Below are 13,224 nucleotides of genomic sequence, written 5' to 3'. Positions count from 1 at the left end.
AAATCAAAAAAATATTTAGATGTGTATGTAATGTGTGACGTAAGATTGAATATATATAATTTTTTTAATCTTCATATCCTTATGTTACACATTTATGGATGACCGAGTATAAATTTAAATGTCTCGATTTTCAAAAGTAAATCAACGTATCCGAACAAATCTCTTGATATCTAAATTTATACTCAGTCATGTATGAGTATGAGTGTGCAGGGTTGGGTGCGACTAAAATTCTATTAAATAAAATAGGGTAATTTGAGAAGAAGAAAAAAAAATATGATGAAATAAAAGGGTAATTAAATCTATTAAATAAAATATTTAAAATAATTGAATAATAATAATAAAAAAAGAAATTAAAGGTGGTTTCATCTCGTCCTGCTTTTGTCCTATGGGATGGGGACTCTTTTCTCCCAGTTGAGAAAACTTATGAGCCAGCTAGCCAGCCAGCCTTCCTTGTGCCTTTGATTTCTTGCGAAGATCTCTTCTTCTTCTTCTTGTTTGGTGGAACTCCCCATGCCCATTCCTTCGACTTATCTTCCACCTTGATTCCTCGCTCCCATCTCTCCTCCGCTTCCTCCGCCGCCCCTCCCCCTTCTCGGCGATCAGGATCCTTCATGTTCTTCAGGGATGGGCAGTGAAGCGGAAGACCCGAATCACCTCCAGTTCGTCGAGGTCGATCCCACAGGAAGATATGGAAGGGTAGTGACACTTCTTGCTTTCTTTCTTTCTTCTTCCTTTTCGTTGATTGCTGCTAAAGATAGATTCCAGTTTGGGGGTAAAGATTTCATCTTTTTTTTTTTTTCTTTTGGCTTGTTTCTGCGCAGTACAACGAGATCCTAGGCAAGGGCGCTTCCAAGACAGTGTACGAAGCATTTCTTAACCTAAATCTGGGTTTCTTGTCGCTTGATTTGCAGGCTTTTGCTTTTTCTGATCTTTTGCCCTCTTTTTTTTGGGGGGGATTTTCTTGCCGCCAGTTATAGGGCTTTCGATGAGTACGAAGGGATTGAGGTTGCTTGGAACCAAGTGAAGCTGTATGATTTCCTGCAGAGCCCCGAGAACCTGGAGAGGCTCTACTGTGAGATCCACCTCCTCAAGACCTTGAAGCACAGGAACATTATGAAGTTCTACACCTCGTGGGTGGACACCGCTGAGAGGAACATCAATTTTGTCACTGAGTTGTTCACCTCCGGCACCCTCAGGCAGTAAGGCGATCTTGTTGCTTGTTTCTTCTGTTCTTATACCTTAAAACAATCTGTTTGTGTTCCGATCGGTAGCGGTTTACGATCTGTGGATAGGTATAGGCAAAAGCACAGAAGGATTAACATCAGGGCAGTGAAGCATTGGTGTAGGCAGATTATTAGTGGTCTTCTCTATCTCCACAGCCATGATCCCCCAATCATCCATAGGGACCTCAAGTGTGACAATATCTTCATCAATGGCAATCAAGGCGAGGTCAAGATTGGGGATCTTGGCCTTGCTGCCATTCTTCGGAAATCACACGCTATCCATTGCGTAGGTATGATCATAGACTTTTGGATCTTTGCCCATCAACTTCCTTGTGGCAGTAGTATGTAACCGATTTTTGGATGGTTTTTGAAATCACTTACAGGCACACCGGAGTTCATGGCGCCGGAGGTGTATGAGGAAGAATACAATGAACTAGTCGACATCTATTCGTTCGGGATGTGTGTGTTGGAAATGGTCACCTTTGAGTACCCTTATAGCGAATGCACCCACCCTGTGCAAATTTACAAGAAAGTTGTCTCTGTAAGAAACTTGGACCTTTAAACTTGTTGATTGATATCGCAACCGAGTAGTGAAGGTGTGACCTTCATTTTACTTACAGGGAATGAAGCCGGAAGCACTATACCGTGTTAAAGATCCTGAGGTCAGGGAATTCGTTGAAAAATGCCTTGCGACTGCATCCGAGAGGCTTTCTGCTAGGGAGCTTCTTGACGATCCCTTTTTACAAATTGATCTTGGTTCGAGTTATGAGGAGCAAGACATTGGCTTTCTGCATCAGATACTTAGGGAACCTTCCCTTGAACTTATTCAAAGCAATGGTTCTTTGAATGGTAATTATTTTTCAAACAATGTACAACACCAAATAGAATTGGAAAATGGCTGGGATTACGATATCACCGATATGGTAGAGCATGGCATGAGCCTCTTTGACAATCGCAAAGATGATCAACCTGCGAACATAGATATTACTATCAAGGGAAAGAGAAAAGAAGACGGGAACATATTTCTTAGATTAAGGATTTCAGATAAAGAGGGTAATGACAATTTACATCTTGGAAAATTTTGTTTTCTTGTTTTATTTGTTAAATATGGAAGCTAAATTCAAATCTTTGTGCAGGTTGTGTACGAAATATATATTTTCTCTTTGACATTGAGGCCGATACAGCATTGAGTGTTGCCACCGAGATGGTTGCAGAATTAGATATAATGGATTATGATGTAACTAAAATAGCTGACATGATTGACGGAGAAGTAGCTTCTCTGGTACCGGGATGGAAGCTAGGTCCTGGCATAGAAGAAAATCCAAGAGTTTGCCGCAAATGCGCGTCTAATGTTTCTTCGTGTGGTTCAATGAAATCTGTCAACTGTTGCCACATTGAGTGTGCTGAAATGCATGGCCGGTTTGAAGAGGTAACCTACCAAGTTGAGGAAACCGAGCTTTGTGTCACAGAGGAAGTGCCTATGCTATTCACAAGCCAATCTGTTGAACTTGAGGATTGCTCTCTTTCATTGAGGTTTAATCACTCTGATGAAGAATGTGGACAATTAGACTCGTTAGGGAAGGGGGAAAAGGTCATACACATGGATGATTGCTCAAGAAGTGAATCCAAGAAGACTTTGCAGCAGTATCTTGATTCGCCCGAGTTTGATTACCAGTTTACTGCACCCAATGAACTAGATGCTTCTTTGAATGGCATTGGTCAAGACCTGAAATGGTTAGAGGCAAACTACGTGATAGAGTCACAACGAGCATCCAAAAGAGGGCCACGACCATCCCCTGACTCTACGAACAAGGCGAGAGGCAAACAAAACGGCTTTGTAGGTTCTTCAGAAGAAATAATGCATATGAAGTCCTTTCATCTGGGGAAGAGATACTCGTTCCACATACCTCAGAGCGATACTGATGAACCCTGCAGTCTTAAGATGACTTCTTCTGATTCAAGACATTGCAGTTTGCAATCGCACAGAGATCAAAATCGTGTTATGAACTCTCCTGACAGTCCTGAGCAGATGTTCACTGCAAATAACTTCTACTCTGGATCTGCAAGTGCGCACACCAGGACAAAGTCTCTACCTATCGCTTAACATCTGCAAATTGTACAGCACAACGTTCCACTGCTTATCAAGATTTTCAACTGCCTTACTGTACAGGGACCATGAGATGAATGGAAATGTATCGTTCTATGTGTATTCTTTTATCCTATTAGGACTGGCGAAGATTGTAATCTTTAGTCAGGTATAGTACAAAAGCTACTTATGAGAAGCATTCGACATCGATCAATGTTTACATTTCAAAATTCAGAATGAATTCAATATGCTCCTATCAAGTTCTCAAATATATGTTTTTGAGTCAGTATAACACAGACTCTGCCAGCATCTGTGGAGATTTCATTTTGAGTTGTGCAGCTCCTAAAAAGACAGCTACTCGTAGAAACAAGATGTTGAAAGTCATAGTAAGCAAAGTGATGTATGCTGAATAAAAGATGAGGAAGTGGAAGGAAAGTGACAGATAAAGAGGCTCACAATTGAAAGTGACAACAACTTTTTTTGTAAAAGTGGCTTTATGATGTGGTGATGACGAGCATTAACTTAAATTGGAGTGGCAGATAGCAGAGGAGAAGGTAAGGAAGGCCAAATGAATCTTGTGTTATAATTCAAAGACTTCTTGATATAAAGCAAGCAATTATTCAGATACTAAACTGTTCATTAACAAGTGCCTTTGATTTGATGTTGTTGGCTCACCACCACTCTTTAAGATTTATTCCATGGAAGTGGCAGCATTACTACCATTCAAGCTTGTGGGGTTTGTTTTTTTGGTAGTACAGAGTTGTACCTAGACTATCTACTGAAAAACTATTCAATCTTGTAAAGCCTTGAAGATGAATTGAATTTGTACTTGGTGAACTATACCTAAATTCCCTTTACTTGGCCTTATCTAAGTTAAATTTGTACTTGTTCCACTATAAGCTCATTCATTGGTCCAAACCAAAATTAATAAAATGATAAATTTCACATCATATCTAATCTACTATAAATTCAATCGAAGTATACAATGCCTCATGGGTGTGTATATATATATATAATTGTAGCATATATCAAGTTTGGATTAAAAAAATCAAACAAGTAGATAGTGAGAGAGTTTGCATTCTTTAGTGTGCTGTTAAAGTGATGTATGATCACACAAGTGAATGAAAAAGATATCATTCTTTTCTATATTCTGTGTTCTTCTACTTGGGTTGAATATAGATAATAAATTAGGTATTAATGTCTAGGGACAAGAAGAATTAGGTTGAGCCTTATTATATGTTATGCCAACTATGTTGCCTATGTAAAGTGCAAGCAAGATAACACCATGAACTATACTAGATATGATGTTGGATTAGTTAGGTATAGAGTTGGCATGCTCGTCGTCTTGTATTGAATTTATGAAAGTGCAATGTGTTAACATCATCTAGTTATCAAAGGACGAGACTAAAATAAGGGAACTAAATGTGTGATTTCGAATAGCGAAGGGTTTTAGCTTTATAGTAAGTTGGACTTTCTTTTCCTTTGTATATTGTTCTCCCTTTCTCAAAATAGAACAATCTAGTTTCATATTCAAACATTCATAGTATTGCATTGTTCTTGATATCTATAAGCACTCCCCTATCAATGTGATCCTTACATACACTCCTGAAAGTAACGCACCTCGTTTAATTGTTCTGAAAGTAACACATCTTAAGTCATTGATTGGTATCCAAAGAGAAACCACTCTTTTGATTTCAAACTTGTTATAAAGGTAGAGATCGGAGAAGAGTTCCTCGTTATTAAAAATTAAAAAAATATCCTACAAATTTAAGCAAATAAATAAATAAATATGGTGTATTTTTTTTTTTGGTTTTGATTATTGATTATGAAGTATTTGTATGTCATAGTGATAATGTTAAATCTCTCTAAATAGTATTATTATATAAATTTATTAAAAAAATTAAAATTAACTTGTTTAACATTGAACTAAACAACTATTGATACAAATGATGTGAACTTATTATTAGTGCTAACCAGAATTTAATCATTATCACTACTAAATTGCAATGGAAAATTAATTACATATTTCTCATAGATTGGTTAAATAGATTGTTTTAAGATACCTCAAGATCAAAAGAGAAAAATAACTTGGCAAGCATAAATAGTAGGAATGTTTTTATAATTTTCATCTTGACCATCAAATATTTTTCTAAGTACATTGTAACATGACCATTTATTAAGTATGCCATCTAATTTGTATCCATTTTGAGCAGAGTCGATCCATTTCAAGTCATATTTATTCAGTTTATAAACTTTAATCCATTTATTATATTATATTTGAAGTAGAGTTAAATTTGTCACAACTAGAAAATGTTAATATTCATTGACATGAAAAAAGACTAGTGTGACAGCTCAACTATAAATGAGCTCTGGTTAATTAATTCGCCTTTTTATGAAATGAAAATGGGAAATGAAGAAAATAGTGTTCACTTTTCCCACCAAACACAGCTTGTTATCATCACAAGTATTGAAAAGATATCGTTGCAAGTTAGAAAGAGAGAGTTTTGAGGAAAGTGATGAAGACTCACCTGAGTGATAAAGAGGCAAGAGAAGCCGCCCGAACCCATAAGTTATTCGCTCCTTTCTGAAGGTTCCTCGTTTGGCTCCAAAGCTTAAGGTTGTTCCACGACCTTTGAGTTCAACTAAATTTTAAATCTGCTCCAATATCTGGCTCAATTCATGCAGTAATCGCAAGTTCAGGTGCCAGGTATGTGGGGCCCAAAAAGGTTTCACGAACGAGTATATCGCAGGGACAAAGTAAATGATCATTCTCAAGAAGATGAAAAGTACTTCAAATATCAAATAAGGCTCCTTGGTTATCAACTCCCCTGCAGATTCGAGAATTCTGAACTGGACTGATCTATTTCCAGAAGTATGATTGGATCTAAACCTGTATAAATATAGAGAAAAAGGTTCGAGGTGTAAGAATATTATTACACAAGATGTAGAAAATGATAAGACATAGAATAACCACAGTAGATGAAGATGAAATAAAGGCACTTGATCTCTCATCATAAAAGCCAAATCTACTATATAATCAGAGGCTAGTCAGTTCTATGTTTGCAAGAGTCCACCTAATTTCCTTAATATTTATATAAACAAAAGGTTAAACAGAAAATATGGTAGAAATTGGAAATCACATGAGATGTTTAACTAGGAAAAGAAAAACAGTTAGAGCATTGTACCGGTGCTTATGTGGTAGAAATACACAAGCGAATTCAGATCCTTTGGCTCATGATATGGAAGCCTTGTTGTTTCATTGATCAGCAATATAGCAGGAAAGCTATGAATACCATTTCCTGATTGGACACTGATTACAAAAATTTTCATCTATAAGGTACTTACAGCGTCGGCAACTTGTTAAAATTTGGAGCGGATCAACTGAAATGTTTTGCTTCTGAGTTACCTCGGCATGGACAATGATTTTTCAACTAAGAAGTTCTTTATTTGAGGGAACATTGAGCTAAGGACTTCAAAAGTAGGTTGAATGTGGCGTGAGAATGGACACCATGATGCGTAGAAGAGAACAGAATATAAGCACTTTTCTCACCAGAACCGAGCTATTTCTCAAGCATCTGTTCTCAAGCCATCTCCAGTCTCCAAGAGTTAGCTTAGAATGGAATTGTATCTTTGATTGACACACACAAACTGTGATGCTGTAATGGTACTGTAAATTGGAATGGTCTGTTGCAGTCAATTCAATCAGTTATGTGAGTGATCTTTTACTCTCAGTAATCTCAGAAACAGATACCAATTGATGAGAAGTGAGTTATAAACAGCTGAATTAAATAACTGGACTTGTGCACTTGTTCTGAGTTTCGATAGAGTAGATCATTTGCTAAATCATTGACCCCCCTTGAGTAAAGGTGATGCACAAGCCACAGTTTCAGTTGAAATTGCTGTTTCAATATCTGAACCATCAGCATTCTAAGCTCTTGAGTACTGTCATCCTTCTGTATCTTATTGAAGGATTCTCGTATTGGAGTTATAACTTGGATTATTCATGCTGTCGTAAAACTCTCCCATGGTAGCATATATGGCACCTATGTGTTCTGGCTGATTATTCCCACTATAAAGGAATTGAATCTTTCTCTTCAATTGAGTCCAACTGTAACCCGGCCTTGTTACCACCCCTCGATCAATCATCAACTTTCTGACTTCTTCAACTTCATCCCACATCCCGAGTGATGCATACAAATTTGAAAGTAAAACATAGTTACCTGAATCTTGTGGATCCATATTAAACAGTGTCTCAGCAACTCTCCGGCCAAGTTCTGCATTCTGATGGATTTTACATGCGCCTAGAAGTGCGCCCCAAACCACCGAGTCTGGTTCAATTGGCATATTCTCTATGAACTCCTCGGCCTCAACTAAGTAACCAGCCCTCCCTAGAAGATCCACCATGCTAGCATAATGCTCTTTTGATGGCCTAATTCCGTATACATTGCTCATCATCTTGAAATAACTCCATCCTTCATCAACTAAACCACCATGGCTACAAGCACACAAGAGCACCAAGAATGTGACTGCATTCGGAAGGAAACATTCAGACTTCATTTGTTCAAAAATTTCAATTGCTTCCCTTCCAAGACCGTGTTGTGCACAACCAGCTAGCACTGAATTCCATGTAACAATGTCACAATCAACCATCTCATCAAAGACCCTAAACGAATCCGCAGAGCCACACTTGAAGTACATTGTTATTAAAGCATTGCCAACAAAGAGTTCCAGATCATATCCCAATTTAAAGGTGAAGCCATGGATTTGTCGGCCTAGGTTGGTGAAGGCTAAATTCCCACAAGCACTTAGAACACTAGTGATTGTTAGCGAGTTGGGAAGTATTCCTTCACCCAACATTCTGATAAAGAGTCTCAAAGCTTCATTCCAATTCTCATCCTGTACATATGCAGATATAATGGCAGTCCAGGATACGATATCTCGGTTGGACATCTTATCAAAAGCCATTCGTGCATCCTCCAACATATTGTTCAGAGAAAGGGCACTTATTAAAGAATTCCAGGAGACAATATCTCTCGTTCGCATCCAGGTGAAAACCCTTGAGACAGCTTCTATGTTCTTGCACTTGGAATACATGGTAATTAGACCATTGTTCACATAAGAATTGAACTGGGAACCTGCTTTTAAACTAAGAGAATGCAGTTGTCTGCCAAATTCAAAAGCTCCAATATTGCCACAAGCAAAAAAGCCACTTGTTAAGCATGAAAGGTTGGGACAGGTTCCAAGCCTGTGTAGCTCGGAGAGAAGATGCAAAGCCTCCTCATTCTCTCCGTTCTGTGCACAACCAGCAATCATGGAAGACCACGAAACAGAGTTTCTTATGGGCATCCTGTGGAATAACTCTTTGGCTTCATCTAACATTTTATTCTGTGCATACCCAGCGATCATGGCATTCCAAGAAACCACATTAGCATTAGGAATCTTTTCGAAAAGGATTCTTGCTTCACTTGGCCGTCCATTTTGGGCATAGGCAGTCAACATAGCAGTTTGAGAAGCTACAGATTTTACAGGATCTCTCTCATACATGGAGATGGCATCATCCAACCGCCCAATATGAGCAAATGCGGTGATCATGGTAGACCAGGAGTACTCGTTCCTCTCTTTCATTAATTCAAAGAACTTCACTGCTTTGTCCCAGCCTATAATATCTTTTGTATAAGCATTCAGGATGGCAGTGCCCACAATTACATCCTCTTCATAATTTGTTTTGATTGCCAATGTTCGCAGGTTCTCGAGCAATTTGAGGTCGTCAAGCCCAATAATTGCAGATATAGAGACTGTGAAACTAGCTTGATCTGGTCTCACTCCCTCCCGTTGCATCCTAACAAAACTCATCCAGGCCTCTCTGTATTGATTAACCTGAACATACCCAGATATCATCACAGACCAAGATACCAAATTCCTCATGCGCATCTGGTCAAACAATTTCCTCGCTTCACTCATACGATGAGCATGGCAATACCCAGTGATGATAGCATTCCACGATGCAATATCTCGCACAGGCATCTCATCAAAGATACGTTGAGCTGTGTTTATATCCCCATTTTGCACATATCCGCTAATGATGGCATTCCATGAAATGATGCTGCGTTCTGGCATTGAATCAAACAGGAGCTGTGCATCTTTGAGGCGGCTGTTCTTAGCATAACCAGAGACCAAGATGGTCCATGTCCGAGTGTTCCTTCCAACAAAGGCATCAAAGAGCATCCGTGCATCGTCCATCATGTCATTGATAGAATAACCAAATATCATGGAGTTCCAGGTGATGGAGTCTCTGTGGGGCATTGCGTCAAATAAGCTGCGAGCTTCCCTAACGCGACCAAGTCGACAGAGTTCTTGTATCTTGGAAGTGTAAAGAGAGAGATCGCTCACTGGGTAAGATCTCACTAAATGAGCCGAATTTAACAGGAATCTAACGAAAGAATAAGAAAAGGAAGGGTTTTGGAATGAGGTTCCCCGCCTCAAGAAGACCAACATGATTAGCAATCCTAATCAGCACACGAAATCGTAAGATAGGCCAGAAATTATTCGTATATTGACATGCACAGGCACAATCGATAGATTAGCAGCAAATCCACAGATCACCGGAACACAACAGAAAGCTGCAAAAAAGAACAATTCATAGCTAGCAATTAGTGGAGATAATCAGAAAGGATCCGTTCTGAGGCAAACCTGGTACAAAGAATCATCAATGGAAATTTCTACCCGAATCTAGGCATTTGCAGCTGCATAACACCTGCCGCTGCCACGGCGACCAGAGTAGGGACGGGTTGCGAGAGGAGCGGAGAAGATAGGTCGCACTAACCACGTATGGAATCGGAGCAGAGTTGGGTTCGTCGGCGACAACGTTGGCCGGCGGCGGCGATGTCGGTTTTGGCCACCCTTCACGACCTCCCTCTGCACAAGATGAGAATTTATAGGGCATGGGACGGGATGAAATGGAACCTGAATTTATTATTATTATTATTATTATTATTATTATTTTGGACCATGAAATTACGATTTTTTAAGACCAATTTGCTCAAACGGATTGACATGGTTGATATATACATATATATTCTACCATATTTTTGAATTAATTTTTAATAAGTGTAAAATACTTTGTTGTGTGTTTAATTTTTCTTATGCAAAGAGTAGTATACTATGATAAAATATCTCCGATATTGGATCGTTTAGGATATGCGATATCACTTTTTGTTCAAGACTAATTTAAAAGGTAAAATGTAATTTTTAGCTCTAGATTATAGTGCAATGTTAAGAGATAGTAAAGACTCTTGCCTATGTTTAAATGGGATGACTAAAGATTCAAAATAAAAGGTAGGAGAAAAGAACAATACTCTCTTTGGAAAGAAATAAGATTTAGGAGGTGTTTGGTTTAAACATAGGAATGAGAATGGGAATGAGTTTGATACTAGATTGGAATAGAAATAAGTTTAGCCATTCCAATACTGTTGTTTGATTTATAAATTTTGATTAGATATGATTACCAATATTATTGTTTGGTTTGTCAAAGGTTTGGGAATGTAAATATAATAAATATAATATTTACCCTTAAAATAAATATAGTATTCCTAATAAAATTAAAAAATATTAATTATAGGGTCATTAGTTGTCATCATGCCATGGAAAATATTATTAAAATAGAATTAGAAAAAAAAATTAAATAGGAACTATATATAAACGAGATAATTTGGAAGCAAATACTAGACTTCCGTTATGCGTGTTTTGGTATTCATGGTGGAAATTTCCTAGTTTTTTTTTTGTTGATCATTTACGGATTCAACAAACCTTTTTTTTAAAAAATTTTACTTTGAATTCATCAGTTTGAGTTTCTCATATGCTAGATTTCGCTTTGATCGGTAGTGATTTGGCTTAGTCCCTACTTTCTTGTGTGTGCACTGGCAGATATAGCGTTTGTGCACAAATGTTTATTGAGCACGCAGAGTATGAAGGACTTCGATTTGTTTTTAGACATGCTTTATCTTTTACAACTGTATTCCCAGAAGTTGGGAATTTTGATCAAACAGATTAGGCCAATTGTGGAATTTTTTATTTTTTCAATGATTGCAAAATTTGCTATGATTGTCTTAAGGTGAAGTCATTGACTGTGGCAGCGATAGATCCATTCTATTTTTTGTCACAACCAACAACAATCTCAATCGGCTATACAAGGCATACAAAAAGATAATTGTGATGTGAAGTGAACCCATCGAGCAGGGAACAATGCAGGATGATCAGGATCATAACCAGTCAGTATCTTCATTTTGTTGGGTTTTCCGGGCCGCGAAAACCCCGAATCACCCTAGCCATTGGATCTTGTGCGAAGAAAAATTTCGAAAACACGAATACGAGTTTTAAAGTACGATCTACAGTAGATTTACAAAGGAAAAATATTTTACCTTCGAAGCGTGCCCTTGCAAATCCCGCTCGTCCAACGGTACGCCGGATCTCGAAGTTGTCAACGTAGACAACTCTCTAGTGATATCCACACGAACAAGGTGTGTTCTCTAACACACAAGAATGGAGAAGAGAGCACCCAAGTGTGCTAGCACTTTCTAGGGCTCTCGGGTAGGATTTAAAAGGGGAGAAAGGAGAGAAAGAAAAGGGATCTCACACAATCCTCTAGGTACCCTCCTTTGTGACCTTCACTTCACCCTTTTCTTGGAACACAACTCATACACCTTCACCCTCCATGATAGCTTTCGGCAACCACAGCAAAGGAGGAGGAAGAAGCTAGGAAGAAGATAGAATAATTACCACACATCAATTGCCACAAAAACAAAACCTCCTTTTGCATTAGTGTGGCTGGCCACACCATTGTAACCTCCCCATTTAATGTGGTCGGCCACATTAAATGGAATGGGAGGTGTAACCTCCATGAGGTGGCACACCTCATGAGGTGGAGATGATGTGGCTGCCATGTAGGATGAGTCATCCTCCATGAAGTGACAATTCATCAAGTCAAACTTGATGTTTCAACTTCCCATTTTGGTTAAGTCAAAATTGACCAAATCTCTTCCATGTTGAGTTGAATTCATTCTTTGATTCAAGCCAATTTCAATCTAATGAATCTCAATTCATTAATATAAATTAACTTAATGAATCAAATTTAAATTAGACTTATTCAACAATTGAATCTAATTGAGTCTAACTCAATAAGTCTAATTTAAATCAATCCGAATCCAATTGGTTCATCATATGAACCTAATCTCCATCCACTTGTTCTTTGTGTGTGACCCAATAGGTTCTTGTAACGTTGGCAATGTTTCTAAACTCCTTTAAAAACATAAGCAATGAGCGACATCTAGCAATACATCATTGCTACCCAAGTTACAAGAAATGTTGAGATTCAACATCACTTTGTGACTACTAATTGTGACTCCTCACAATATATGACAAGTGTCCTTCTATCCTAGACATCTAGATTGATCAATGTGAGGCATAGACCGTGTCATCCTCTGACCAATCTAAATCTTGAACTCCAAGTAGACTCACTAAATCAAATGAGCTCAATATCCTATATTGACTCATTTGGGCATGGCCATGCATTTCGTGGTCTCACTTTATCAAGAATATCGATGTCACTCCCGTCATATAGGAGGGATAGATCCCATCTACATCACTCACATCCCTCCGCATAATTTGTTACATACCCAGTAATCGCCTTTATAGTCCACCCAGTTACGGGTGACGTTTGACGAAACTAAAGTACATAACTCCTTATGCAGGGATCTATGGTGACTTCAGGTCTAAGGACTAGTAGTCATACTAATAGCCACATGAGAAAGTATATGACACTCATATAACGATCCATGATATTTTCTCATGGCGGGTCATTCAATATACATTCTCTAATGTATACTCATGTGTCAACTTGATATCTCTATATCCATGACT

The 13,224-nt window shown here is 38.2% G+C and overlaps 2 protein-coding genes across 4 annotated transcripts; one reads left to right on the top strand and one right to left on the bottom strand.

The window, feature by feature from the left end:
* The first annotated feature begins 382 nt into the window (after positions 1-382).
* Positions 383-3,948, top strand: LOC122010432 (probable serine/threonine-protein kinase WNK9). The gene is made up of 7 exons (XM_042566964.1): positions 383-696; positions 822-859; positions 972-1,199; positions 1,293-1,513; positions 1,607-1,764; positions 1,844-2,276; positions 2,360-3,948. The coding sequence occupies exons 1-7, from the start codon at positions 625-627 to the stop codon at positions 3,325-3,327; spliced, it is 2,118 nt and encodes a 705-aa protein (XP_042422898.1). The 5' UTR covers positions 383-624; the 3' UTR covers positions 3,328-3,948.
* A 1,586-nt stretch (positions 3,949-5,534) lies between these two features.
* LOC122010431 (pentatricopeptide repeat-containing protein At4g02750-like) lies at positions 5,535-10,235 on the bottom strand. 3 transcript variants are annotated; one of them, XM_042566963.1, is made up of 4 exons: positions 10,033-10,235; positions 6,716-9,929; positions 6,495-6,619; positions 5,535-6,199 (listed from the first exon to the last, which is right to left on the bottom strand). In XM_042566963.1, the coding sequence occupies exon 2, from the start codon at positions 9,802-9,804 to the stop codon at positions 7,270-7,272; it is 2,535 nt and encodes an 844-aa protein (XP_042422897.1). In that variant the 5' UTR covers positions 9,805-9,929; positions 10,033-10,235; the 3' UTR covers positions 5,535-6,199; positions 6,495-6,619; positions 6,716-7,269. The 3 variants fall into 3 exon arrangements, with proteins under 3 accessions (XP_042422897.1, XP_042422896.1, XP_042422895.1); XM_042566962.1 differs by having other exon boundaries at positions 6,495-9,929; positions 10,000-10,235; XM_042566961.1 differs by having other exon boundaries at positions 6,495-9,929.
* Positions 10,236-13,224: the final 2,989 nt, after the last annotated feature.

The sequence above is a fragment of the Zingiber officinale genome, chromosome 8A (assembly GCF_018446385.1).
Source record: "Zingiber officinale cultivar Zhangliang chromosome 8A, Zo_v1.1, whole genome shotgun sequence".
NCBI lineage: Eukaryota > Viridiplantae > Streptophyta > Magnoliopsida > Zingiberales > Zingiberaceae > Zingiber > Zingiber officinale.
The sequence above is the reverse complement of the archived record's forward strand: the minus strand, read 5'-3'. Positions and strand labels throughout refer to the sequence as shown.